Below are 26634 nucleotides of genomic sequence, written 5' to 3' on the forward strand. Positions count from 1 at the left end.
AATGAAATCAATCAACTATCAGTAAATCAGTTTGACAAATTAATTATGAAAGCTGAAATTGGAGATGATAAAGATTCACGCAGATTGTGAGCATTTGTTGGTTTCTTATTTGTCTTCACAAGAAGCAAAACTCTTCGTTGTATTTCAACTATTTAATTGTGGTTTCCTCTAGGGGGCGGGACAAAATATATCGATACAGCAATATATCGTCGTCCTGACTCGTGCAATACAATTTATCGATAGGCTGCCACTAAATGTCGATATTTTAAATTACAATTATAAGCCGCTCTTAACATATTTCCCTGCGGTTTTGTCTCACCGTGTCACTACTTCATGACCGCTTATGACATGGTTGGGGGTAACATGGATGGAATTAATTGACGGAAGAAAAGTTGACAGCAAGATGAAAGAAAAAGAAGAAGTAGACAGCGGAATAATGTCAGACAGCTGTGAAAAGAAGCTAAGAGATGCATTTGCCACTTTCAAATCCAAAGTCCCGATTTGTTTGTTCTATAGTTCAGTAAATTTAATTTACAGACTGGAAACATGAACAGGGTTTCATCTCAGTTTGTGTCACATTCTGTGAAACTGACACCAAATTGCAGTGAATAAATACATTAATCCTGCACTTCACCTTTTGTATTGTTCAGTTAATCAGATATTGTGATGTATCGTTATATGATTGTCTTGCAATATATCAAACATCACAGATTTGCTGTTTGTGATTTTATCATTCTTGTGGGGCACGTATTTGCGCATCGTGAGTTACCCTTCGATTCCGACCCCTAGTTTCCACTACATAAAGCTGCTCTTGAGGTATATAAATCTGTTACAGAAACACCGGATGGAGCTTACAACCTTCAGTGAAGAATCAATGCTTAGGCAGATTGTCATAACAACATTTCTATAAAATTGTGAAAATATAGCATAGAAATCAGAAATGTATAGAGGAAGAGCAGATGCAGATAACTCTATTAATAATCTCTAACTATAGTAGGCTTGGGCAGTATCATGGTATCACAGTATACCAGGGTATTTAGAAATCCCGTCAGTATGAATTTCAATACCGTCAAAAATCAACACGCTCTTTTTTCTATTAAACTGATGAAGATATTATAATAGAGTACATGTGCTGTAATGCACAGCATGTGCCACCAGAGGTCAGGCTACCACTGGAGAAAGATGGTGCAACTGTAACAAATAATACAGGTTTACACTTCTTATTGCCAGCATGCCATGTATCATGCCGACTGCTGATGACCTCATTAGATGGCTCTGGAAAGTTTACTTGAAACTTGATCCAGAGAGAAAAGAAAAGAGATCAGCGAAAAATCTGCTGAGATCTCCAAGTTGTATAATTTATGTTAACATTTCATATCCTGTGTTGTGTAGCAAGACATGTCCAAGTTATTGCATAACCATGTCATACATGTATGTCAGCGACTTCCCCCTCCAACCAGCCGCAGTTTTCCATAACTTTTTATTAAAATGCCTTCACATACATTATACCCTGGTATTATGGCAAAATGGTATTACGGTATGAAAAAATGGATGTGAGCCTATTCCATAAGCTAGATTAAAATAGTGAGAGAATTTTGCCGTTAGTTTGAGATAATTGCAAGAACACAAACTTCATTATTACAGCGTCACCTTGAGGTCAAGTCTGCAGAATTTGCAAGCCACGTGCAAAATTTGGTGTTGCAAGGTATTGTGGTTTTCACAGCCTTCACTTTTCAGAGAAAAATAAAAAGGAGAAGAAGAATGACAGCTAAAACAATCGGAGCAACACAGTGTATCAAGAAAGAAAATAAATCTTACTTAGCTCCAAAACTTCTTACAATTTTTACTGTTATTTGTCTGATTTGTGCAATGATTCAGGTCCACCTGTACCCTTGGCTGGCGGCTGCTCAACCTGGTGACCGGGTTCTTCCCCTGCTCTGGTACTCTGCAGCCCTACGTCACACATCACCTGCAAGACATCACTCAGGATTACGAACACCCATACCAAGGTAGGAGAAACACAAGTTTATAAGCTACCATCTTCACAATAATCTCAATCTCTTTTTAATAAAAAAGAAACAGCTATTTATTCAGATGTTTCTGTTAGCACACTTTTTAAACCTTCCATCTGTCCTCAGAGCTGGCGTCTGTTTGTCTGGATAACCTTCAGCGAGCTCTCAATTTCGGCGGTCGCCGGAACATCCCCTCACACGCAGAGATGGAGGCCATTATGGCAAGTCAACCTACACATGCAAGCAAATTAATGCATGCCTTTCATGGTGTATTTAATCTTTTTCATCAATCAATATCTGATTCACATATCAACTAATTCTGATTGTGTCCTGGTTTCTGCAGGCCGGCAGAAATTCTCGTCGCATTCCCATCGAGCTGCCAGGAGGAGTGAAATTCCCCATCAAGATACGCATCTTCAGTGTAAGATGCATTCTTATTTATTAACAAACAAGCACTCTTTTTGTTTTTATCCATGTCTCTGTGGTTATATTCTTTTATATGTTCCTCTAGATGGCAGCAGATGTAGTGACAGACTTCTGTAAAGAAATGGGAATCTTAAATCCTGCAGAAGTCAGAGAGTTCTCCATCCTCGCCAACCGACCTCAAGGTAAGTCAGATGTTTATAATTGATATAGGAAGCCCAGGTAGACTCATACATTGAGTGTAAATATGAGGCAGTTTAATTAAAAACAGCTTGTCTTTTATCATCAGTTAGTAGAAAGCCAGAGGACTAAGTGAGTTTGAAAAGAGTTTGAAAAGTGGACACAGAGCTCCTTAGGTCAATCCAGACCAAAACTTCACCACAATACAAAATCATTTTAGAACACTGAAGGAAAACGTTACAGTTAGTGTGAAGTGGCCCATCTCCATCCAACTCTGGCGGATTGTGAAGCCTTTAACCCACTCAATACTCAACAATTCAATACAATTCATGTGTTGCAGTCTTCAGATGGCTCGGCTGTGGGTACAGAAATAAAGTCAGCTGCAATAGTCAGGTCCTCCTTTTGTATCTTTTCTTCTTCTACAGTTTGCTTCACTGGCAGATTCAGGGCCTTTTTCTGTCCCATAAAACTATCTAACAAAGGTGTGGACTCATGACACATGATTCTGACTTGTCTAAGATTTGAGTCATGACTATGACAACCAATGACAGCCTCGCAGTAATTGTTTTGCACATGACAAATGAAGAACTTGAACTTGCCCCTCCTCTTCACTCCTCTGCTCCTCCTCTGTAAGATGGAATGGTGCGTCACCTCCACCCTGAGGAGTATCTGTTCGACTTTGTCCTTGACGACGGCTCCATCTTCTTCTCCCTGAGACGAGTGATGTGGAGGAACCCTCTGACCTTCGACAGCGAACTCTATATGGAGTTCCACTACCAGCAGGTGACAGCATCAGTTCAAAGCAGTCAGAAGGAGTGGTACATTTCTACCCAAGGGTCCAGTTTCCATCTAACTGCTATCTTCTGTGTGTGTAGCTCCGGGGTGACTATCTGAGTGGGCTGCTGATGCCTTCTCCTGCTGCAGGAGGTTCCTCATCAGTCCAAGTCAAGTCAAGTCAAGTCCAGCAGTTTGCAGAGCTGTCAGCGCTGCAGCATCTGGCTCAGGGGCTCACTGACTATCCCTCACTGTGAGTCAAACACACTGAGAGTCCCAGTTACACAACACTGATCTGTTTAGGAAATAAATATTACAACACAAACACATTACAGTATATAGAAAGCATATATACAGCTGCTGTTCTACATCAAACATGTAGACAGTATCGTCTTTAAATCGTCCCTCACTTAAGAAATATCTATATTATGGTGAGTTCAAACCAGAAGTGAAGCAATTATGTGCAAAGTCAATGCAAACTGTCCCAAATTCGCTTTTCTTGATGCTGTGTTGCAACAACTTGGATGTTGGATGCAACAGAAATGCCCGATCCGATCCATGAAAAAAAAACCAAGCATTTTAAACAATGTTTGCTTGTCCCACTTTGCAGACAGACCTGACAGAGCAGGAAGTTTTTTACTTTTTACAAACCTGCATCATGATATTGTTTTTTTGTATCCTTTTTCCAGTTTATTGCAATAATATTACAGCAAAATCTTGTTTATCTTGGGTTTGTACTGCTAAAGTAAGTCAGATTTGAGCCAACATGCTACTTGCTTGTTGGTTTCCATCAGAGAAATCCTGGTACTGATCCAAGATAACAGCTCATTAAACTGATGTGGTCAGCCTCAAGTAGCCGGAAGCAGCAGGAGAGTTTATCCAGTCACAGTTCTTGCAGAAGGATGTTACAAAACAAGCCACACTAATGTTTAGTTTTCCAATATACCTGGGAGGGTTAATAATTACAGATTGTGCTCATTAAAGTCAACAAACCTGGGGTCATATTTAAGCAGGTAATACACTAACTAATTTTGCTTCACTTTTGGTCTGAAAACACAAAATTAATTTGTGTTGGAGTCAGAACTTTATTTTGTTGAACATAAAGACTAGAATCCATCCTTCCATTTTCCTCCTTCCATTGATCCCGAGGCGTTCCCAGGCTAGGTGGGATACAATCCCTCCAGCGAGTTCTGGGTCTACCTCAGGGTCTCCTCCCAGTTGGACATCCCCGGAAAAACTCCACAGGGTGTTGCCCAGAAGGCATCCTATTTAGATGCACCTCAGCTGGCTCCTTTCAATGCGAAGACAAAATAAATATATATATATATAGACTAGAAGGAGGAGAAAATAACATAACTTGTTCTCTATGTTGTAATTATTACAATATATTACAATTTATTACACTATATTACAATGTAATATATCTCCATGCCAAATTTCATTTAAATGTATTTATGTATATAATGACACCTGTGTGATTGTATTTCTCTGTAAGGGCTGAAATAAAAGAGTACCTGCCGAAACAGGGCGGGATCAGCGCTTACACGGAGGAGATCCTTTCCTTCTGTCAGGCACAGATACACAACATGCAGTCAGTCCAGCCTCAAGAAGCCAAAATACAATTCATTGGTGGGTAACACTTCTTCTCTTCTCTTCCACTCTCCTTCCCTCTTAAACTGATAATAACTGCATTCGTCTGATACCTGTGTTTTTCAGAGATCCTGAGCTCCCTCCCTCTGTTTGGCTCCAACACTTTCATGGCGCAGAAGGTCAGCCAGAGCGGCTGTCCGTCCCCATGCATGGTCAGCATCAGCCAGGAGGGGGTGCTGTTCCTTAACTCCAAAACACAGGTACATACAGCCATCATTAGGATTTAACTAAACTTTAACCCTTCTGCCTGTTTATGAACACATTATATTTCAGTTTAATGAGGATAAATATGTCATTTAATCAAGATGGGACTAATTAAAGCCACATTTCATGAGAATAAATGATAATCTCTTTTTGTCTGTACTCTGCACTATTTTGTTATTTAATGTGATACTGTAAGCTTATTGCTCTCACCAATATGTGTAAACCTACTTGGCAATAAACCCTTGTTCTGATTTTTAATTAAACTATAATCATATTTTGTCAAGTTCAAATTAATGTACATGTGACAGAGTACATTGACTCACTTCTTCAATGCCTGACATTTTGCTCATGCTCATATTACAAAAAGTTTATTATATATGGACCTTGATGTTATAGAGTAAGATACCTTTTTTAATATAGAAAAAAATCCCCAATATGGCTCTCTTCAAACCCACCAGACTCCATTGATAAAAACACTCATTTCATTTTGAGAAAAAGGGAGTTTCTGGTCTGCAGCTGCCTTGATCTTTAAGATTCTTTGTGTTGCAAAAATATTGTGTTGTCTCCGAACTTACAATTGAAAACACCAAAGTTACTCAAACAAACTAACTGATGGAGGTAGCGCTGCACAGGCAACTCCCGTTTTCTGTAAGGTAAAGCAAGTTACTTTGTCAATAGAGTCTGGTGGCTATGAGGAGAGAGAGAGGTGTGTGACACAGGTTCCCAACATTTTTTATTCTTTCATCTCATGCAGGAGCAAGTGTTTCGGATTCCTCTGGCGGACGTGCAGTCCATGCGAACCATCCACAAAAAGAGTAAAGTAAAGAGTAAAGTGCCAGCAGTGGACATTCACTATGGCAATCCAGTGCGTCCTAAAAAAGTCACCATTCATCTCAAACAGGTAACGACTCACAGTTTGAACTGGCTGTTCAAGTTATACAACCTGGTGGTGTTTTTGTACCTAGACACTGCATGACAGATGTGGACATGTTGCTAAAACATGAAAAACTCTTAGAATGATGAAAATATTATAATATATATTAAGTCTTAATTTTTTTGTTGCTTTACAGATATATATATATATATCTATAAAGAGCTCCATTTAGATATTAGCTGCTGTTTGAATTCTGATATAAGATATTTAAATGTAATGATCCTGAAAATGTCTGCTTTGATCTCTGATTTAATCTGTTTGTGTCTTTCAGCCTAAGGAGCTGTGCTCCACCCTCGCTCTGATAATGGATGAATTGATCCGATCATCAGTCAGCAGCTCCATTTCAAACCAGCTGTAGACTCACACGCACACAAACACGATCACCTGCTATATGTCCTGCCAGTTATGTAAGCCTTTTTGTTAATTTATCCTTTTTTCTGCGCTTTGTGTCATTAATGAAATGGACTGAATATAAACATGATTATGCACTGACACAATGCTGATATTTTCTCCAGCGTTTTGTTATCTGACAGCAGGTATGTAATGTAATGATGTGATCCAAGGATGCAGTGGAAGCATTAGGGGCTACAGTAATTCACCTGGTGTCACACAATCAGTGTTTTAAAATGAACCTTTTGTGAATTTGAATTCTGATTGTAAGGTTTGTTAATCAATGTTTTAATGATGTCATGTAATATAAGTGGATCATTTATAAGTATTAAAGAAATATGTTGATTAATTAAATCTCATGAGTTTATTTTCCTCAGATTTAAATGATTTGCACAGAGAGCAGTTACTCTTTAAAACAGATTATAAACACTGTTATACTAATGAGTCTCTGTCGCAGCTTGGACCTGATCTAATCTTCAGGATTCTGCCCCCTGAGGTTGTTCAGGGTTCAGCTTCCATCCACAAAATCCCAGTGGCAGACAGTCAACATTCCTTTTGGGATTTTTAATCACTTTCACATGCTCCCCATGATTAATGAAAGAGGAAGGAAAAGGAAAAAATAATTATTTTCTTTAACTATTTGAGAAGTAATCAATATTTGTTTCAGAGTTTTTTTTTAAATGAAACCATCTGAGAAGACAGAAAAAAGTCTCTTCTATCGGACATCTACATGACAAGAAACGCAAACATCTCTTGGCCTGGTATTTTCACTACTAACATTTTGGCAGGATGAAGAGACCGAACTGGACATTGACGGAGGAAAAAGAGGGAGGGTCTTAGCAAGAGGCAGGACAAGAGGGGCCCTGTGTTCTGAATTGCATACTTTAACTATACAGTTGCATACTTTGCATGCAGTAAATGTACAATTTGGACATATGTTGACGTTGTGCATGAACTGTCCGCTAGGTGAGAGTTGCTAATAAAGCAAGCTAACTTGCACACTGCAAAATCAAAAACTGCAACTGAACTCCCGTATTGAACTTGATACTGTAAAATCAACCAGATGTAGAAAAATATCCAGGTGTTTTTGGTGTTCGAAATAATATAGAAGTATGGGCATTGGAACACACCCATAATCACAGACTGGATTTAAGTCGTTGGCAAGAATAGGTTGCTGCTATGCTGATGAAGAAACAGGTAGCTCAAGGTCAATGTCGGCATGGCAATTTTTTTAATTTTGAAAAACATGGTGTAAAATCCATAAAAGATCTTTCCTCATAAGTTAAAAAAATTGCCTATTATTCTATATTGAGACAGAGTGCAATTGATTCCTGCCCAGGTTGGAAACATTTCCTTCCTCTCCAGTCACTTTGTATTGTGTTAAGGTGTCAACTCTTTTGTCCACAAGCAAACAACAGAATAATAAAATATATAATAAAAATTCAGTGTGGTGAGATGCAATACCAACACGGTTAAGTACTCAAAACTATGTTTGTAAAAGCATCCAAACAGAAAAGGCAAGACTTTAAGATGACAAATTAGATACATGCGATAAAATGTGAGCCAGCAGCAGAAATAATGAGGACTAACTAACTGTCGGCACTAACTGTATAGATTAAAGCTACACAAGGCATGGTTTGTGACATGATTATCTTACCTGATTAAACTAAATAGTAGTAAATAAGTATTTAACTTCTGCCCATTCAGTGGTGTCTTTTCTCCAACAAAAACAAGGTAAGGAGAAGGATACTCAGACAGACTGACAATATTGAGTTTTTCAGTTAACTTTTCCTCTCTGACAAAGGGACAAAGGGATCTACAATAATCCTTTGACTTGCTGAATAATGCTTTTAGCAGGTTACTGACAATATGTTAGCATTGCAGCATTGGTTGCACATTGTTGTGGTTGTAGTTTTTCAGAGAATGGTGCATTGCGCTCTGCCTGTATTGGCCAGGCCCCATCTTTTATTGGCTCCCACAAACAGGATCATATTAAAGCCCCACTATGAGGAACAGTCATCTTTAGAGGGTTGAAAACAGGCCCAGCCAGGGCTGACAGGTATTGATTTATACACAGAGGCAACCCGACCTGAGTATCTCCTGACACAGTGCTGTCTGCAGTGACGCAGCCTGAAGGTCAGAGGAGAGCTGTCCCCTGTCTGAATTTCTGTGTAGTTAAGACCACATAATCCAAATCCAGGGCAGGCAGGGACTATGTCATGGTTACTTTACTAATAGTTTATACCTTATAAACATGTTGTAGTAACTTATATAATAATAATAATATACTTATATTTCAATTCAAGTCATTAATAAAGGGTCACAGGTTTCTCTTTCTTTTAATAACATGAACTATATATCTTTTAAATCCAAGCATGTTATGTAAGAGTCAAATTTGTGTAAGTATGTGTTTTGAGTCTCAAGGATGCTGCAGTTGTGAGTTATTTTTAGCACGGCATTATTTGGGTTGCTACTTTTCTCTCTAGTTTCCCATCTGCAGTCACACTGACACAATCATCTGCCAGCAGTCCCATTCTTATACACACTGACTCTTAAGTTATTGTTAACTTTTGTCTGTTTTACTTTGGTTTGACTCTCATACATTTTAACAAGAGTCAGGAAGCTAGTTATAAACTGAATTCTGCCAGTCTCGCACACATTAACTTGTTGTCTTTGCCCTACCTTCCTGCTGATTTTGCAGTACTATTACAAAATCCTGACAGAAGAAGCATTCAGACCCTTAGCAAAAGAATAATGTAAATGCCCTACATTTAAAAGTCTTGGAAAAAAGATGTACTTGAAGTTACTTCCTGGTTGGTTGTTTAGCTGTTGGGTACTTAAATCACACAGTGTGTCATATTGTAAATGCTCATTGTAACTGTTTTGCTATTTTTCTCACAATGTAGTGCATTAGACATACATGATATGACATATGGGGTAGAGTGTGTTTCATTCATGTTTACTTGTGGGTGGAAGTAGGTTAAGTTTTTCTGTATAGCGGTAGGTGTTGAGTAGATATATATCCGGCCCCATTTTTAAATGACAGTTTAATGCATTTTTTTCTATCAACAGACTCTCTCTCTCCAACAAACAACTTAGTATTTCCTTTCAATGGCAGCTAGTGAAACTTCCTGTTGAGGTCCTCTTCTTTTCCAGAGGCTCTTGTAGGAAAGAGTCTGTGCTGTGTCTACATCTATCCCTTGTGTCCTATTCTGTCTTCTGTCTTATTTGTACATAGTAATAGTATATTGTCATTGTACATAATCATTAACATTAAATTATTATAAAGTTATTTTTGCAATAGCTATTATTGCACTGTCTTTCAATGACATTGGGAGTGTTGAATTGGCAGCCACTCTGCAGGAAAGATTTCAGGTTTCTTATTTCAAAATAGAACCCTAGGCAATCTTGCTAATATAGCACCGCCCACTGGGGTGTCAGCCAATCAGAGGACAGAGTACTCTAGCGCCGTCCAATCACAACACACCCTTCTTCCAGGCAAAACGCTCACCAACAACATGGCTGCTGCGGTACAGTGAACCCTCAGAAGTACATTTGCACTCGAAAGGAAAACGTAATTTTAAGAGGATATTAATTGCAACGACCTGAATATTACGAACGGTGAGTAATCAGAGTACTACTGGCAATCGACGTGCTGTGGTGTTATAGTGAATATTCCAACGGTTTAAGTGTAGTTAGGTCGAGGGGTCTGTCCTGTTAGCATCTGCCTTTGACATCCACGGAAGGGAAGGGACGTCAAATGTAAGCCGCGATGCCAGCCACTCCTGATATTAACTCCTTTACACTAAATGTTGTCAGCCTTATTGCATTGCACTTATAACAAACATTTCTCAGGATATGTTCTACATTTCTAAACGTTACAACAGGCTATGCGAGCTGTCACTACCGACTATTAAGGGAGCTTTATGCTTCTCTTGTGAGTCGTTCATTGAGATAACTTGTCGCAAGTGTTATGCAGTTTTGGCAGCCTTTGATTCATTTCTTATTAAAATACAGCCTCTTTAATAGCGTTTTCTTGCTGCATACAGTTAAGAATCACTAAATAACTAAAGAATGACTAGAAAAGAAATATTGGAAAGGGGTTGATTACCATTTAACGATGTTACGTTAGCTAGTTTAGCTTTTTCCCCTCGTTGTAGACACTGAATGTAACATCTAGATTAATCTTTTTTAAAACTTAATTTAAACAATGAAACTTAAAACAATTACAACACCAGAGACATGGCACTAAAAGATCAAGGTAGTCCACAGATCATAACATAGAAACAAGAAAAATACATTTAAAGATAAAGGAATAAAATAAAGCCTAGCAAACAAAATTAACTTAATTAAATCATGAGGGTCAACATTTAGCCCATATTTCACAACTACTGAATCAACTCGGTAACACTTCTGCAAATTTTTCAGAAACACTTCTTGCACCTGATTTGACTAAAAATACTTCCTGGGTTTTCTTACAGTTTAAGGTGCACACATTAGGCCAAACAAATCCAGAAGCAGGTTTATTAAATGTGGTCTTATTTATTATTTATACATTTGTTGTTAGTTCCTACACTAAAAAAAAAGTATCTGCATTCCCTATGTTTAATTCTTGAAAAATTAATTTGATGGACAATATCTCTCGTTGCAGATGATATTTTTACTGACACCAGATAGTGTTAGTTATGTAAAATGGAATACGTAATTAAAGTTAAAGGCAGTTTCTTAATACCCTTGTTTACTCCAGCACTGGCAGTGTTATTTTAATGTGCATTAGTTGGGAAAACAAATCCAATGAAAGTCGTTTAGCTCTGCTGACAAGGATTAGCTCGTTAAGCTTACCTTTCTAGTAGTAACGTAACCTGTTTATGAACGTGTCTCACCCACACAGTAGACGCCAGGTCTAAACAGGAATAGTATGTGTTGTAAGGTCTGGAAACACCTGTTTTGGCACTGCACTGTTAACTGAGATAGAACCTCTCAGGTAGAGTGTGAGGTAAACCCAGGATAGTAACAACTCAAACATAAACATTGCCAAAGTTAGATTAAGGAAGATTTCTTAGTAACAAACAAAGCCAAAAGGCTGGAGGCTGTTGTACTGCAATTCAATGAACAGTGTGTCATTTAAATAGACTGTTTCCAGCTCGATAGACCTGTAACAGTTTGATGTAACAGTGGGAAAAGAAGCACAGGTGTGTATATAATAAAATAAATGATGGCTAAATTCCATGTATATGCTCAGTTTTAGGGTCCAGGTATTTTCACTGTTCCACTAAAAGTGTATGTTTTTATCACTTACACGCTCAGATTGCTATTCTTAGTGACAACATTATTGACAGGATCCCTACAAGAGTACACTTATCTGATGTATCAATCTTTGTACAATGCTTTGTTTTGTTTACTAGAAACACCTGTTACATTGCTCTCTTTAAAGACACCAGACTTTGACAGAAATAGATATGTAACTTTGCAGAACACTTGAGTTGCTTGTTTATTGCTTCTTTCATCAGTTAGTAAGTTTGTGTTATTGTGTGATTTTCAAAGGTTTTTTGTGGTTCCTAAAAGATAATTATTTTAACACACGATAACTCTAAAATGTAACCGATCGAGGCAGCTGTAGACAAGCAACTCCCATGTTTTTCGATGGAATCTGGTTGCTTTGAAGAGAGCAATTTAATCCCAGTTTCTGGTTTCAAAAAAGCATCCAAATCTTTAAGTAGAAGGTCAATTTCTGTAGGGATGTTAAAGTACTTTGATTAGGAGCATTTTCCTCAAAGGATTTCTGTTGCAGCCATTACAGCTGAATCTGTTTTTTTACCTATTAGTACTTCAAAATATTAGGACCTCAAAATATATGTAATATGTCAAAAACAAGACCCAAGTTTAAAAATTTGATCATCCTTTTATTCCATTTCTGCTCATACTTTAACAAATCAGAATGTAGGCTGTGTAATTAACTTTCATCCATCTTCTGTCTATCTTGATTTTGCTTGAATTACCTACATCCTCTGTCTCCCCAATGGGATCGTTTCTGGGTTTAATCTTAGTGTCTTACTTTGCAGTCAGTGCACCCTCTCACCCTTCAGTCTGTCTGTGCTGTTGTCTCCTCTGTTTGGCTGAGCATTGTCAACTCTTTGCAAATGGAGACTGCTGACTCTGGACTTCAGTGGGTTTTTTGTGCCAGAGGAAGCTGCTTATGTGGTCAGAGTGAGTGGTGAGCCTGGTGTCAGTAGATTCAGGGCCTCGGCCCACTTTTTAAAAGAGCTATTATGCTAACATCTGTGTGCTCCTGCTGCAGCCCCAACAACATACAACATGACAGTTGAAGCTAAGACAAGGGCAAACAAGCTACAACAGCTAAAGATTTTCATTTGGAGGAACTAATTTGAAATGAAGCCAATTCAGTCACTAATACAAAAGTCCAAAACAATTACAACAACAAAAAAGTGCTGCAAAATGAAAAAAACATGCTCCAGAAAAATAAATAAGTATTTTTACAGCAAGCTTGCAGGACAAACAGAGCCCCAGAGACCAACATAGGTCAGTTTGTGAGGTATTCTTACCGGGTTTGTCTATTGGCATCCCAGAGCTGATGCTGCCAAGTGCTCTGTCTGAGCTCCCACTGGGCAGAGTCAGCAAATAGTACTGCTAGCTGCAAGGCTAACTGAGCAAGCTATCTTTCCATCCGAAACCATTTGTCCATGAAATATGATCGAGTTTCACCAAAATCAGGAAATAAAATAATGATTTATGTGTTTTTCTTAAAGTTATAAAATTGTGTTTGTACAGTAGTCAATGTTGCCCGGCTCCCAGAAACACTCCTCGGACAATATCTATTGTTTTGAGGTCTGATAAATAGCAAGTTTATCAAACTCTGTGTCCGGTTTCACTATCTCTAGGTTCAATAAAAAATACCCTTGAGCAGGGTCCAAAATTCACTTTCTATCTGCCAATGGCACGTAAACCAAGATATTTCACCGGACAAAATATTTTTTATGGAAGGAAACAAGGAAACAATTGTACTTTCCATTCGATTGATTAAAAAGCAGCTTTAGATACTAGCTACTGTGCAGAGTCAGATTATTATTACAAAACCAATCAACTTACAAGTTATGATGTGTTTTATAAATTATTATAAATTGAAGCCACCCAGCAGAATACAAAGTAGTTAAAATCAGCTATACATTTACAAGCTGCAACAAGTCATGTTCTAGTAACACTTTAATAATAATCCACTGATATTAAACATTTAATTCTGAAATAGACCATCCTGCACAATGAGTAGGCTACCGTAAGTTGGAAACTCAATAATAAGCCGCCCCATCTGTCCAGAGAACTCAGAGCACTAAGCAGAGGAAGCCCATGGCTCGCCAACAACCAGTTCACGTTTGTAACAGCTGCTCTGTTTGTAACTTGCTAAATGTCAGGCGCCTCGGTGAGACCAGTGAAAAACTCATACTCAACAGATTATGTTGACGCACGGGAGCCCTTTGTGAGCTAAATAACGACGCGTGACCGCGCCGATGGTGGTAAGCAAGGGTTGATCAAAGAATTGCAATGCAATTATTCACGGTCACACGCCAGCGACGTGCAGCTCAACAACTTACAGTATGTTTTGTAGTGATGGGAGCACCTGGCTGAATGTTTTTTATCTGTTTCTGCATCAGTTATATATTTTTTGCGAGTTTTTTGTTCTTGTATTTGTTTCGGTTTTATTCAGAACCCTTTTTTTTGGCAGCACATTTCCGTTGTTGTATTTGTTTTGCATTGTTTTTTCCAAACGTCCTTGTCATCCACCATATTATTTAACAGCCATTGTCTTGATTAAACCTGACCTACCTTGTAATACAGTAGTTAAATGTAGGTCAGTGTAGAAGTCGCTCCAGCCTTTTGATTGAATAAATATTGTCATTTCTCCACAGACCTTTACATGAATGGTGTGAAGAAGAGGATTCCTGTACCACATCTGAGCAGCAGTTAATCCTCCACGCCTGCAGCCCATATCCCACAGCTCCCTGCTTCTCTGCGCTGGTCCCTGCAGGTGTGGGCGTGCCTCCTGTCACACTGGCAGAGGAGGTGGGGCAGGAGGTGTTGCCAGGCGGGGGACCAAGGCTGCACCCGCCTGCCTTCTCCATCTTCCTCTTTCCAAATCTGACCCACCTGAGCTGCAGTTTCCTCAGGCAGGGAGCTGAGAAGGATCCTGCAAAGGGCCTCGAGTGTGTGGCGTCCAGGTTTGGACATTGCAGAGCGGCACTGACAGGGCTCTGCCAGACGGCATTGGCTGGTTAAGGAGCAGAGCATGTGGAGAGGTTGTGGTTGTCATGGAGCAGCAGGATAAGAAGCAGGTGAGTTTGGTTGCTTAGTTCAGCATCTGCCTTTGCTATTCAAAAGTCCCAGAGGAGGAGAGTTGTTAACTGAGCAGATAGGACCCCTGAGATTACACTGCCCTGAGCTCAGTGCTTAACTATGCTGCAACAACTCTTAGCATGGGGTTCATGCTCTTTTTGTGGTGTTCCATAGGGTTAAGTAAACTATAACTTGCACTGCAGGATTTTCACATATGAATGAACATCCAGAATGTGCAATCTCTTTCCAAATAGTTCACACACTTACTGATTGAGGCTGTCACCAGACAACTCTCATTTCCAGTATACTGGATTTTTAAAGCTGCTGTCTGTCTTTACATTTTAAATATTGTATGAATGCTGTTGTCCCTGAACTGTGAACGTTTCTCTGTGTTTTTGGCTAACCGCTGGGGTCAGCCCTACACATTGGTCTATTTGTAACCGACTGACTGGCTGACTGAGTGAGTGACGGCACTTTCAGAGCCATAGAGAGAGAGACAGTTGTGACATCGCAATGGCGGATCATGTAGCATATTGGCGTGACTCTCTCTCTACATGGCTCTGTATACTAACAAGCAGGAACTGCAATAAGGAGCCTGTGAGTAACTTTATTGATCAAATAACTTCCCGGAAAGGTTACAAATAAAGTAAAAAAATAACAACAACGGCAGAGAAACACTTGGAAAAGCATACCTGAAGTGTTGACCCACTTTACTCTCGATGCCACATAACGCACGTGTCATGCCAGCAGCGTGAAGAAGACTGTTTTCATGCATTTAAAATAAAAATGCCGTCACACACGCTACGCTTCCAGTGTTGCCCACAAAAGCGCACTAGGTTCTGACCTAGTCTTGTTGTAACTATGTCTGAACACGAGCCGATGACTTTCCAATGGTATGAGTGCTGGACCATGTAAAATTAACTCAAGCTAGCTAGCGTCATTAACAGTTTTTCTTACTGTTTGAGAACGTAGGTCACTTGTATGTCTCTCATATTACTAAACCCCAATGCAAAGCCTGTAACAGCTAAAAATGTACTGCCTTAAAAAGATAGAAAAAGAGAGGATGCTCTGGGAATTCAAGGTTTCTTTCTCAGATGAGCCTTGAAATTCATGAGAGTAAGTCCATTGGTACATTGTTGAGGCAGCTATTCTGGTGATAAATGTATTGCTCCAGTAATTTTTGTAGAAAAAAACTGTTGAACCTGCTCTGGTTTCAGCTTTTTCTCTGCTGTATTTTCTTGTCACATTTCTCTTTAGGCTTTGGACTGTTAGCTGGAAGAAACCTAATACTTTGGCTAAACGATTGATAATGACAAATCTTTGGTAGTCCATCTGAAATGATGTTTCCTGATCCAAACACTGAAAGAGAATTAAGAAGGCTGTCATCATTAGAAATTCTGACAATAATAGCAATAATAATTGATTCCACTGCCATAAAGAAGGTTTTCGATGCTGCACGATATTGGAAAAAACTGACACTGGGATAACTTTTTGCTCTGTAATATTTATTGTGATATAAAAAAGATTACAGCAAATGATTCCAGATAAATACAGTGTGTACAATTTTCAGGTGTCGAGCTGCTGCTAATGCCAGGACATGAATCCTTTCCCTTGTTTTTATGTTCTCATTGTAAAATTTCCCTGAATAAAAGCAAATATTGAGCATACAGAGTGATTTAAAACAGATCTGCATTACTAAGGGAAGCGGAAGTGCCGGCAGACAACTTTTGTAACCTTTTACAACAGTAAGCGCCGGTGAGAAGCACTCTGAAAGTGAGGTTGTGGGCGCTGCCAACGCAAAAAACACTGTTAGTGGAAACAGACCCTTATCAGGACTGTCAACGAATAATCTCAATTCAAATATATAACCGAATTGTAATAAAAAACAAATATTTGGTTATTAAAATAAATATTCAATGTGAAAAAAGTCAGCACTACCGCGGCTGTCTCGCAAGCTCTCACATGTTCTCTTTGAATGCACACAGCGTCGCTTTATACGTTAATAATTCACTTTAGTCGAGCTGAAACGAGGTAAGACATCAACCATGTGGCGTGTGGTAATGATGGCGGAGAATTCAAATCCCGACCCGGCCGGAGAGAGAGAGAGAGAGAGATTCTCACCCTCAGCATAACAGACAGGTATAGGTATGTTGATTTTTTGACATGTTTATGTTTAAATAAATATACCTTTCAAAAATAGATTTTCAAATAGTTTGAACCTTAGTGTTTTTTTAGAAGGAATAATCGAACATAATTTTTGGCCAATTTTGACAGCAATAGCTCTGATCATGTAGCCCTACTGCAAATTGATCATAAGGCAGTTTAACATACTGTGATGGCTGTTTACAATAATAATAATAAAATCTGTAAATCTGTATGAATATCTTTGGTAAGCATAATGTTGAAACATATAAGATCTAAGTTTTAATGAACCAAAATGATTATTTAATTATGAATAAAATACATTATACACAATCAGTAGTAGCAAAGGGAAATGATCTGTGCCACGTTGCCTTGTAAGTTTTTTTTTTTTCCTTTTTTTTGTCCTTTTTTATTGTCCTCATTCTGTTTTTTTTACATGAACTCTCGTCGGCCTTAAACAGTTTCAGTCATTTCAGTTTGTCCGAGGTCAAAAGCTCAAACCTCTCCAGTTAAACATAGATGTGTAGGAGAGGCATTTCACAACCTGGCACCACCTCTCGCGCTCGTAGGAGTGGAAACGTTGCTGCCATGAGCGATTGCTCAACAGGTTCGAAGGAAAGCTTTCTTCCTCTCTCTATCTCGGCGTTCCCACCTATGTGCTGTGTTCTCTTATATAATCATTAACTGTACAGTCAGACGCCCTCCTTCCTTAAACAGAGAGGAAGCCTTTTCATTTTACACATTGGAGTTACATAACATAGTATTGATGAACATAGTGAATATTTCAGGAGTATGAACTCATATTGATGGTTCTATAGAGATCAGTTAGAGAAGCTAAAATAGGATTAATGAGCACAAATTCCTTTAAAATCCAGTCAGCATAAGACAAATCTACTCTGTACTCACTAAATTACGATTGTATATTGTATGAAGATGCTTTTTGAGTATACTCAGCCAAGTTCTGCCATTGCATCTTTCCTTTATTTCACACATTTAAATTCTACTCTTTTTCTTTTCGGTCCACCTTTTTTACATCAGAGACAGAGGAGGCTTTAATAACGATCCCCTCTCTGTAAACTGCAGTACAATGCAACACCAAACACAGAGTATTTTAACCATACTGTCGGATCATGCTGCAGCTATTAAAATAAATCGATTTCAAGAAAATTGTATTTAAAAAACAAAAACCATGTGAAGAGTTGTTCCTCAGATACTGCCTAAAATGTGGTATCGACCGGAGAGTGTGCCAGTCAATGCAACGATCCAATACTGCAACTGATTAGTGCCAAAAAAATCAATAGGTTTCAGGTAAATTATTTTGGTGCTAACACAGAGAGAGAGAGTTACGTGAGTCAAAGCTAGCAAAGCTGGATGGACGGACTTTATTGATCCAGGAGTCCATAGTCCACAGAGGCGTGCCTCTCCAAAATAAACGTACCCAGTGATTAGACCAGTATTATAAATAAATACAGCAGTAAAAATCAGTGTCTCTCCATTGCTCTTCGACAGACACAGAATGTCTATGAATGTCAGGATGTTGCTGCTGTGCACCTCGGTTCCATTCATTTTTTCCTCTTTTACAGACCACATCCACTTCTTCTCTGGCAGCTCAAACAAAGCTTTGCAGTGAGAAGTGGGTGTGTACCCTGGTGTGTGCTTCACATGCAAGCAAAAAACTGCAGACTAACTGTTGGCTGTTGTGGACTTTACTTTTTGTGGATTTTAGCTTGGACATAAAAGATGGACAGTATTCATTTAACCCCTGTAGCACAGTTAATTGTGTAATCATCTCAGTGAAGTCCTGTGCAAGCTAGTCTTTCTCAGTCGAGTTCCCTCCATCACTGCAAAACATGCTAAGCTAGCAGCAGTAGAAAATAGCCTAAATGGGGTTATTCAGGACAGGTTGGCATTGTTCCTCCCATCAAAAGAGCCTCTCTTTACCCCTCCACCATGTCTGGCCTCTATCAGCCCCCCCTCCTTTCTCTCTCTGTAGTTGAGTTTTGTTGCTTAGCGTCCAAGCCAGCTGCTGAGCCGAGTTGAACTGAATGAGGCTCAGCCCGTGCCGTGCCAGAGAGGCAGCCAGACTTTGTGTTTTTGAATCGAGGTCCAGCTGGCAGCGTGTGCTGACGCTGGGCCGTGTTGTCTGCAGCCCAGTGACGAGGAAAAATTTGGGTGAGGTTTTGCAGCATCTCGAGCTCTCTTATGACTGTAGACATGAGCAGGCTCTCTCTCCAGTTAGGACTTCATTCACATCTCGGGAGCTGGTTTCTGAAATGTAATGTCTATTGTCATGTAGCGCGGCTGTCGTATGACACTGCCCTTCTAAACCTGCAGTGGTAATTAAGATTGTAGAGAAGCAGGGCAGAGCAGAGTCGTCATGGTGTTGAAGATGAGAGAAGGGATCTGCTTCAGGAAGAAGAGCAGTGTAAGTTGTCTTTTTCTTATTTCTTCAGCTGGACACGGTCACATATGCAGTCAGATACACGCTGGTTAAAGCAGATCGTCATGTGTCGGTAGTAGTCTTTGCATTTTGCAATAATGCTCTTGATTTGCTGGAGATCATCCAAGGTTAATCCTGCAGGTTGTAGGTCTGGTCTGCTCTCCTCGGGCTGTATAGGCTCCTTGTATCTCTGCATGCATTCAGTCTCTGGAGGATTTTTGTTGAGGCTTTGTAACGCTGGGAAAGCGGAAAGATATTTATAGATTGGCTGTGTGGGATGTAGAGCTTGAAAGCTGAACCCAGTGTGTATATGTGTGTGAGCTTTCATATTTGTGTATGTGCAGGCCTTTGCAGACGCACACATCCGAACAGTGACATGGGGAGTGGGAAAGGTTACTTTCCCATCAATATCAGATCAGCTGACAGTTCTGTTTCCCCTTTTATTACCAACAGCTTCCTTTCATTTAAAGCAGCTATATTTTTTAAAGGGTATTTTTAAGTATGGGCCATATTTGAACTATTTTACTGTCTTTATCTATAATGTGTATAAAGAGTTTTGCTGGCAGCAGCAAAATGGGCTGTAATGTCGTCAACGTTATGTAATCATTTGACGCTCATGTGCCCGATCCTTGCGGGGAAAATGTGCTCGATTGTGGTACGTCCATTAAAAGTTCTTGTTTTTGCCATATACAGGCAAAAGTGTCTGACAACATTATAGAACTATCCCTAAAGGGAACAGTCTTTTGTTAAGGAGTAAGGTGCTTTTATTTGAACAAGAAACAGTTGTTACAGCACTCTCTTAAAAGCTACCAGACTCCGTTGATAAATACGTTAATTTTATCTTAAAGGTCCCATATTATGCAAAATTCACTTTGGAATGGTTTTCTTACAATAATATGCGCCCCCTGCCTGTCTACAAACCCCCGAAATGAGAAAAGTCTATCCTCTCCTCTCTTGATTGCTCCACTTTTCAGAAAATGTGTGCTGAAACAGCCCGATTGCAGCTTTTCCCTACATGACGTCAATAAGGGCAATAACACCTCCTCCAGGTTGGTGACCCCGCCCCAGATAAATGTTTGGTCTGCCCCCTGAAACTTCCTTGCGGGCGCTATTTTTTTACTCTCGCAAAAGCTGCTCCGGTAAAATAAACATGGCGAAGGTACGGGCAAAGCACGGCAGTTGCTCTGTAGGCTGTACAAACGAGCACAGGAGTCTATCTTTACCTCCTTCATCTGAGGTTATGTTGCTTTACTGTATAGACCTACCGAGCGTGATAGCCTGTTGAATGTGGTTTTAGCATAGCAGCTAACGTAAGTTACTGTTGGTAACATAGTTTCCTTATACTACGTTAAAACCCGTTCTCTACGGCCCGCCGGCGGGCCGTCATCGCGATTGCTACAACATTTGCCCTGCAGCTACGATGATAACTTTATGTTGCCACTCATGTGTCACATTGTTGGAAAGCTACGATCAAGCCCAAGATTCGATGATATTAACCATTAAAAGATCCAATCACCACAGCGGGTGCAATCAACGGCGACAGAACATAAACAAACATTTACAAAATTGACGTAACTCACCGATGAAGGCTCACTGTATTCCACTGATGCATATTATTTTCATAAATTCATTCCTGGTACATTGCTAAAGGTCCAGATGATATAATCCAGTAAAGTATTTAGTCCAAAAGCATTATTCCATCAATAAGTATCCACGGATTGCCGTTCGTCGTTACTAATCGGCCGTCAGAAATGCCGCATTTCCCCGTGTATTTACTATAATAACTTCATATTCCCTTTGAACTGCCACTCCGTTCCGGTATCATGGTGGAGGCGAGCTTCTTAGCTTTCTATAGAGGTCTCATTTGAACCAATAGGAGCTTCCATTACTGATTCTCAGCCTACAATAGCCAACCAGAGTCAGTGTTGAAGGAAGGTGCCTGTCCCTCTTTGACTGAAAGCAGAGCCGGCCAATAGCAACCGAATCAGCGCATGAGAGGGGCGTGGACGGGGCGTGGACAGGCACAGCTCATTATCATTTAAAGCTACAGACACAGAAACCGCTTATTCTCAGTAGAGCTGAGTAGAGGGAGTTGCAGGCTGGCCGAAGTCCAGGAACAAACTGGGTTTTTAGGCAACAGACTTCAAATTGACTGTTCTGGGACCTCTGAGACCTGTGTGAACTTGCTGAAAAGGAGTATAATATGGGACCTTTAAAGAAAAATTGAGGGGCTGTTCTCAATCGGCTAGATCTCAAACATGAAACATTATGACACATGACCAAACGTGGCATGTCTAACAGGACCTCAATTATAACCAGATCAATTTAATAATGGCTCTGATTGGCAGGATTCTGTGATATTGCCTGTCAGAGTAAGCTAAATATCCTATAGCCAAACATGTTTTGATTGTATGCTGCAATGCATCTCTGATTACCTTCATATTCATGTAGCATAAATAATAAACTATTACAGAGAAATGTTTGACTGTCAACACTGAAGCTCCCTGAAAAATAAGACGTTCTATTATTTTTACATCTTCGTTAGGATTACAAATAGATTTTACTTGCAATCCTCGTAAGAATAAAGAATAAACTACTTGCAGACCGAAAACAAGAATAATATTGACTCTGTATGACTTTTTTTCTGAGTGAGGGTCGCATTGCCTCTTGTTTTGGGCCAAGAGTAAAGACAAGTATTAAATGACTGTTGTGCGTGTTGTTGCAGGAGGATGCTGTGGCTCTGGGCCTGTCGACTGGCCAGGCTCTGGCCAAACTCAAGGACCAGCTCAGCAGCCTGCTGGAGCAGCACCAGAGGACTGCACGCAGACGAGCCTCTGCACAGGTAAACATTTATCTAGAGTATAAGTCGCACCGGAATATAAGACGCAGTCTGTTTTTGGGGGTATCACAGAGGGAAACTATCGCTATCTAATAATATAAACATGTATACAAGTTACTTCAACACTTTTCCAATTAATTTTCGTGTTGAACACATTCAAAACACACACAAATTACAGCCTACCATCTGTTTTCGCCATGTCCGGATTGCAATCCTACTAGCTAATGGTGCTGTAGCTGGCAGCCTAAGGCAGGTAATGTTTGTTGTGAGGGTGGCGGCTGCAATGCCGATCATGGCGGTGCATGTCCGTGACGAAGCATTAGCAACAATCAGTTTTCGTTGAGATGTTGTAGCGGCTTGGACCGGGAAACAGTTAAATGGGGAGATGTGATGTCACCACTTAACAACTGGATAGCGCCATCATCTGAGTAAAATAGCGTAACACAATAGCATACCTCTCTCTGCATTTTATACTGGTATATTGTTCGCAATGGTACAAAAGACGCAGCACACTTTTAGATGAAAAAAAAGGCACCAAAAGTGCGTCTTATACGCCGAATTTTACGGTAGGTAAATCAGGGCTGGGTGATATGGAAAGTAATTGATCATAAAATATTTTTCTTAATTGATAAGTTTAGATTTTTTTCATGATCTTTAATTTGATACTGCTGCCAGTTTGAAGAGTATCCTGATAATAACTGAAGCCTGAAGAAACCACATAGCTCATCAGTTAAACAAAAAAAAGGCCAAAATGTATCATTGCTATCATCATGAACTTAAATCACAATCGAGATCGCCTAATCGCCCAGCCCTAAAGTGAAGTCATCCACCGAATTTCATGATAAAACCTGACCAAAAATTAATATATATTGTTAACCAAACCCTAAACCCGAATTAGCAAAGTGAGGACTAGCAAAATTAGAGTTGTGTCATTGTGAATACATTTGCTCCTTATATGCATAAAAACCTAAGATGCACATGAGAGCTGCGTGCTCCCTGCAGCTTTGATCCCGTCCTCTAATAGCAGCACAGCTCGTTGATCGTTCTTTAAATAAACCTGTCACATGGCAGAGGCCTTACATAACACATATTGTTTTGATTATGCCTCGTTGTTTTCTCATGTTTTCATAGGAACAGTGGGTGAATAGCTTTCTTTACCATGGCAACCGGCACTCCTGTCTCCATTGGCCGGGAGCTGCCCTCACTCTGCTGGTGGTGCTGGGACTCTTCTGTTGCCATGGCAGCCAGCCAAAGGGCAGGTAGGTGCACCGTCCTGATCCAGAATATCTTTATTACATCAAAATAAATGAACTTTGTGCAGTCATTTATCATTTTTTATACATAATTTTTTATGAGGTTTTAACATGAGAAGACATTTAGACATTGTGTCTTCTTTAAGCTGTTGTAAGACCTGTTTTGCTATGCTTATAACAGTCCCCCAACCATGCATGCACATGCACCGTTCTAACGAGGCTCGGGTGTGATCGTTACCTTTCTTGAGCTACCTAATCCGTCTTTAAGCACACTCTATACAGTGATTCCATAATAATAATAATGAACACGTCTTTTGTGATAATTTAAATGTGTTGAAAACTGTCCACTTAGCCACTTCCTGGTGCCTTGCATTGTTTTTTTTGACAAATCAGAGGCTGGCATCACCCAGAGGCTCTGTTACTGATATGTGTGTCAGCACTGATGAGTCATTGTTCAGTGTGCTAGTAATCCCCCAATCTCTTATCAATACTTGTACAAGTGCAGCAGCCGAAGTAAAGAGAAGAACATTTAGAATAGAATTTAAGTAAATTTAAATAAAGTAACATGTAGATTCTCAGGCGTTTTATTGCACACATATTATGGCAGTTTTATTGTGATTTTACACTTTTTATTTGGAGGCCTGACACAGAAGTCATGTCAGAAGACAAACAGCTTGTTCAGCCAATAGATGGCTTTATTGGAGCGTTTCTTCCAGTTGTTCACAATGGGTGTGTGAAATGTTACACAGAAAAAAAGGCCTCAGAACACTGCAACTTGCACTGAAACTTTTTTTAAAAGCTGTGACAAAATCAGGCATTTTGAGCTGTAAAGATCACAGAAAAAGGCTGCAGAATCCTGGAGGGGCTGATTATATGCAAGGTATAAATACATTTTCACCAGCATCCTCATGTCTGAAGCTACATTGTCCAACAGGTCAACCACCATTGTTGTAAAAGCTTGAATTTGAAGCCTGATTTATACTTTTGCAGTGACTATAAGTAGAGCGAGGTTATTGACTAGGTATGTGGCCTTTGTTATTGTGAGCATTAATACGTGTGCGACTACAACACATGGCAATAACAACTCAAAATGGTTGTGGGGTCAGTAAATACTTGTTGAACAAACATTTATTTTACTGAAAATACAGCAAAGCGGGAAATATAGCACACAATAGGCTTTGAGACTTGGAGACTGGTATCACCTGATGAGATTTAGCGTCATATGGAAGCCAGCAGGCTGTAGCAGCTAGCTACAAACTAGCGTCAAGCCACTGTAGTCCATGTCGCCCAGACATACAGTTACATTTCAGGGAAGCAGGTGCAGGTCAGGTGCACATCAGGTGCAGGTCAGGTGCAGGTCAGACTTGCTGTAGGGTCTGTGGATAAGCTGTACCTACGAGCTACCTACGGTGGAGTTGCATGCAGAAGTAAAAATGAGGTTTTAATTTATGAAATGACTTGTGATGTTAAATAGAAAGAAAAGATCAGTAGGTCTTTCTGTGTCCCTTTTATTCTCTTCAGTGCTGCTCATCTACTTGTCCCCTTCACTTTATTATTGGCATGAAAAATAATCAATGTGTTAAAAATGAGCAGAAGTGAGAAATTGTAATCAATCAGCAGCTACACAAACACCAGCTGTCGGTGTTCTCGCTGTGAGTCCGTTTCCTGGACTCTTCTCTTTCCTCTCTAACACCATTTGATAAAATATTCACACTGTTTGCTTTTGTAAAAATCATGATTTCATCTCTATCTTCTGTAACTTCAATATTACTCCTTTTAAAGGAGCTATACAAGATCTGAGAGAGGAATATGAGAAATGTCTTTGATTTTGTGCTGGAACTCCTTGATTTGAACTTTCCCCGCCATAGTTCTGGCATCGAGCTGGTGAACGCTGCAGCCCTCCTGCTCCTCTTCCTGCTGAACCTGCTGCTGGTCGGACGTCAGGAGAGGCTGAAGAGGAGTGAGATGGTCCGGCGCCTCAAGGCAATCATCACACAGCTCAGTGGTGAGTCATGTTGACTCATCAATGGAAATATATATATATAGGAGTGATGTCATTTGTTCTTTCTGTACAAAATCATCTTTGTTTACCTGTTACGCTCCTACTCAATGCAGTCAAGCTTCCTCTTTAAAAGAGCCTATTTTTAATTCTGCTTGCTCTTACTTGTTGTTTTTATTACTTGTTTTTATGCTCTTGTCTTTATTCTGAAGCTATTTGTTTTCAAATTTAAAGCGCATTTAAAAAAAAAAGATTATTATTATTATTCACTGCTGACTGATCTACAATGAAATTTGTGGAAACACACTCGATGGTCTTTATTTTCTTAGTCAACTTGTCAAATACAGCATCATGTGTCCACAGTTCTGAGGAATTTTCAGTGAAAAAGCAAATTGCATTTGTGGAGCAATTGAATGGGAAGTCAATGCAAAGATGCAAATAGATGTAATATAAAGCAGGGAGACGCATATTCCTGTCATTCATTGATCCATTGAATTGAACTCCAGCGACATATTTGCTTAAAGCTGTGCTGCAATAGTGTTGAGATTTTCCTGTTGTCCTGACATTTCATGAGAAAGTTACAGAAGTCTGCAGAGAGTTTACAGATCTCAGGTTTAACTACAACTTTTATGACTAGGAGTGGGACAATTTATCGATACAGCAATATATCGTCGTCCTGACTCGATTTTTTAAATTTACAAATATATGGCACTCATCCCTGCAATTCTAACTCACCCCATCACTACTTCATGACTCCTCACGGTAGCGCTTATGAATTGAATGAGGGTAACGTGAACTGAAATGAGTTGGCCGAAAAGATGTTAATTAGATATCGTGATGTATCATTATATGATTGTCTTGCAATATATCACTTATCGCAGAATCACTGTATCGGATATTATCGTTATCGTGTTCCACATACCCTGCAATTCCCACCTTCAGTTGTTAAAAGGATTGTTGGACTTTGTAAATGAAACACCTGTTTTGTGTAATATTACCACGACATCTTCAATACTTGTACTTCAATGTTTGCTTGTTAGTAGCTTTC

At 39.6% G+C, this 26634-nt stretch overlaps 2 protein-coding genes across 3 annotated transcripts in view; both read left to right on the plus strand.

Annotated features, from left to right (window-relative positions):
* Positions 1–6535, plus strand: part of myo15b (myosin XVB) — a 58723-nt gene extending 52188 nt beyond the window's left edge. The window contains 10 exon segments of the mRNA XM_069664666.1: positions 1879–2009; positions 2139–2233; positions 2356–2433; positions 2524–2620; positions 3250–3398; positions 3491–3642; positions 4885–5018; positions 5106–5239; positions 5998–6144; positions 6449–6535. Coding sequence (XP_069520767.1) covers positions 1879–2009; positions 2139–2233; positions 2356–2433; positions 2524–2620; positions 3250–3398; positions 3491–3642; positions 4885–5018; positions 5106–5239; positions 5998–6144; positions 6449–6535 — 1204 coding nt within the window.
* Positions 6536–14839: 8304 nt separating this feature from the next.
* tmem94 (transmembrane protein 94) overlaps positions 14840–26634 on the plus strand; it is a 47206-nt gene continuing 35411 nt past the window's right edge. For both annotated transcript variants that reach the window (XM_069664338.1, XM_069664336.1), the window contains exons 1-4: positions 14840–14912; positions 22221–22337; positions 23466–23593; positions 25456–25592. In XM_069664338.1, coding sequence (XP_069520439.1) covers positions 14889–14912; positions 22221–22337; positions 23466–23593; positions 25456–25592 — 406 coding nt within the window. In that variant the 5' untranslated portion in view covers positions 14840–14888. The remainder of the gene's footprint in view (positions 14913–22220; positions 22338–23465; positions 23594–25455; positions 25593–26634) is intronic.

Source organism: Semicossyphus pulcher, unplaced genomic scaffold (assembly GCF_022749685.1).
Source record: "Semicossyphus pulcher isolate SPU_LCO1_2020_fin unplaced genomic scaffold, fSemPul1.0.p SCAF_16, whole genome shotgun sequence".
Lineage (NCBI taxonomy): Eukaryota > Metazoa > Chordata > Actinopteri > Labriformes > Labridae > Semicossyphus > Semicossyphus pulcher.